At 34.9% G+C, this 2,598-nt stretch overlaps 1 protein-coding gene across 3 annotated transcripts; it reads right to left on the bottom strand.

Annotated features, from left to right (window-relative positions):
• Positions 1-1,022: 1,022 nt before the first annotated feature.
• On the bottom strand, positions 1,023-2,369 carry LOC147281339 (transcription factor bHLH61-like). Of its 3 annotated transcripts, none has more exons than XM_086247444.1 (4): positions 2,228-2,369; positions 1,880-1,999; positions 1,565-1,738; positions 1,023-1,208 (listed from the first exon to the last, which is right to left on the bottom strand). In XM_086247444.1, the coding sequence occupies exons 1-4, from the start codon at positions 2,306-2,308 to the stop codon at positions 1,116-1,118; spliced, it is 468 nt and encodes a 155-aa protein (XP_086103570.1). In that variant the 5' UTR covers positions 2,309-2,369; the 3' UTR covers positions 1,023-1,115. The 3 variants fall into 3 exon arrangements, with proteins under 3 accessions (XP_086103570.1, XP_086103569.1, XP_086103571.1); XM_086247443.1 differs by having other exon boundaries at positions 1,565-1,741; XM_086247445.1 differs by lacking the exon at positions 1,023-1,208 and having other exon boundaries at positions 1,553-1,738.
• Between the last annotated feature and the right edge of the window lie 229 nt (positions 2,370-2,598).

Raw genomic sequence — 2,598 nt, forward strand, 5'->3', positions numbered from 1 at the left:
AATTTTTCAATTCCTAATTACAACAGTGAGAGATGAAATTTGTTTTCATGTAACCATTTTATTAAATCACGTATTATAATATGAGTGGACAATAAATTTATATTTTTATCATATAGTATTAATATATACACACATGTTAGTATATGTGGTGTACGTAGTAACATTGTCACTAACATATATATCACATACATCCGGCCAGAGTTATTCAATCCACTAACTTAATTGTATGAGTGGTATTAATGTCATTCCACAGGGAAATTAAGCCACCACTTAAAACCCTAATCCCCAACTCAGAAGGACAAACAAACACAAGCTCAATGCCTACATCTTACCACAACTATGCAAGACATATGCAGGAAGACAAAAAAATGTCCAGTATTGTAATTGAATATATAATTTATTGGTCTATCTTTATTCTTTCCACTCATTGGATTAATGCAACACGATCCATCAAGCAGCCAACCATTTCATTAATTCCCACTTGCAGCTATACACTACCTACACGTACATGTGGGAATCAATTTTCTACTTGCCAACTTGTTCATTAGATTCCTTATTCTGAAGGGATGTTTCTGTTTTGTTATGTCTAAAAACATTCTATATATTCAGAATCTATATGCTGCTGCTTGAATTCTATAGTGTAAGTTTTTACAATAATTTCACTCTGGTACGTACCCACCCAATTTGTTCATCCCATAGGCCTTTAAGTAATTAACAAAGGCTACATTAATATATTAGTGTACCCCAAATAAGGAATAAGTAATTAAGAGTTAAACTATACATATTGCTAAAGATTATAAGGTTTGCACGCGTGTGTATATATGTATATCTTTTAAGTTTTCATAGTTGCAAACAGTTCTATACTTTCATCGATCGCTAGTGCTCTCTGGTTGGAAATATTGTGATCATCAGCATTAATTTGATCAGCAGCCGATGTACGTAGCTAGCTTTCATTCAGAGTAGAAGATTTTAACAGTTGATATTGGATATATAATTTGGTTATACTACACCCCAGAGGGAAATAGCTAGCTAGGACAAATTAAAGAAAGAAAATAAAAAAGGGGTAGAAGGCGTGCAACAAATTAAAGATATAATATATGGTCAATTAATGTTGCTCACGTACAGCTTTGGCTCCATCTCTGAATAGCTTGCAACACTGCTTGTTTCACCACCTGAGCATCTATGCTATCCGCCTGTCCTTGGCTGTTCTACAAAATCAAAGAAAAATCAAAGAAATTAGGCATTATATATAAATAAACCAATTATATATGTACTTATATGTCAACCCATGTATGATTGCTAGCTAGCTAGCACGGCAAGCTAGCATTGAGTGATCAGTAGTACTTACAACCCATGAAAATACCAATTTGGATCGAAAAAATTAGGATAGAGTTATAAATAGGCAAGTTATGGCAACCATTCATTATATATTGTGTCAGTACTCGCAATAAGGAATCCAAATTAAAAGGTGTGGTACGTGAAGACCATGTTTGTACAACTCACATGTGATGTTTAAGTGTACGTACGTACAACAATATTTGCAAAGTACTAGCTAATTTCTTACTTCTCCTCCTCCAACTGCTTCAAGTTGGAAAGTGTCTGAACAGGAAACCCTAGCATCAAGAACATCAAGGCCCAGCTCCTCAAAGGCTTCAAGAATAGAGACCAGCAAGCCCGGGCTGTTCTTTTCCGACAACACACTAATAAGGAAACCCTTTTCTAGGGTTTCCACTGTAACCTGCTGGAATCAAATTAATGAAAGAATGAATGAATATATGAATTTTATGGTATTATCGATCACATGGTATCCCAACGAGAAAATATATAAAACAATTTCGATCGATCATGATGATCAGCTAATACATATATATTCGATTACCGCAGGTAATGAATTTGTGCTCTGGGAATTAGTTCCAACGTCTTGGTTCAGTGAGTCCACTTTTTGCTTCAACTCCTGGATATATTTGGATGCATCCACAATAATTGAAGCCTTGTTTAGCTGCCAGATTAAGTCACACAAATTAACAGCAACAAAACTATTATGAATATTTAGTTATATAAGAGATGGAATATGAGATCGACTCCGGTAGGATGATCAACAGTTAGGAGTTCACTTTTCAAATTACTACACATAAGAATTTAGATCGATATATATATATAGCAATTAATTAAGCTAGCATAGCAAAAGTAAGTGTTTGTTTATATATTATGGGGACTTAAATATTACAGCAGTGGAATTGGTGGTAGCCCGAAGTTGATGCAATTTCTCATAGAGAGCTGCTTTCTTTCGCTCCCTTGAAGTACTCATGCCTACTTCTTCTGTTCTTCGATCACCCTCGTCGTTCTTGCTCTTGCTCTAATTTTCTATATTTTTCCTTCCTTGTTGTCCCTCTGGTTCTCCTTTTTTCTAATGGTGGCTAGCTTTAAGGCCGGCGTTTTAAATAGGGAATGTTGCATGACTGCCTCGATCCACTCCCCTACCAAAAAAATTATACCTTTCTCTAGTACATTTACGCAATTGACCTTGCTTATTCAATTATTAATTTATATCATACATATTACTATTTAGTAATGTTATTCTATAAGGGGGTTGGTGGG

This window comes from Dryas octopetala, chromosome 6, assembly GCF_963921425.1.
Source record: "Dryas octopetala chromosome 6, drDryOcto1.1, whole genome shotgun sequence".
Classification (NCBI taxonomy): Eukaryota; Viridiplantae; Streptophyta; class Magnoliopsida; order Rosales; family Rosaceae; genus Dryas; species Dryas octopetala.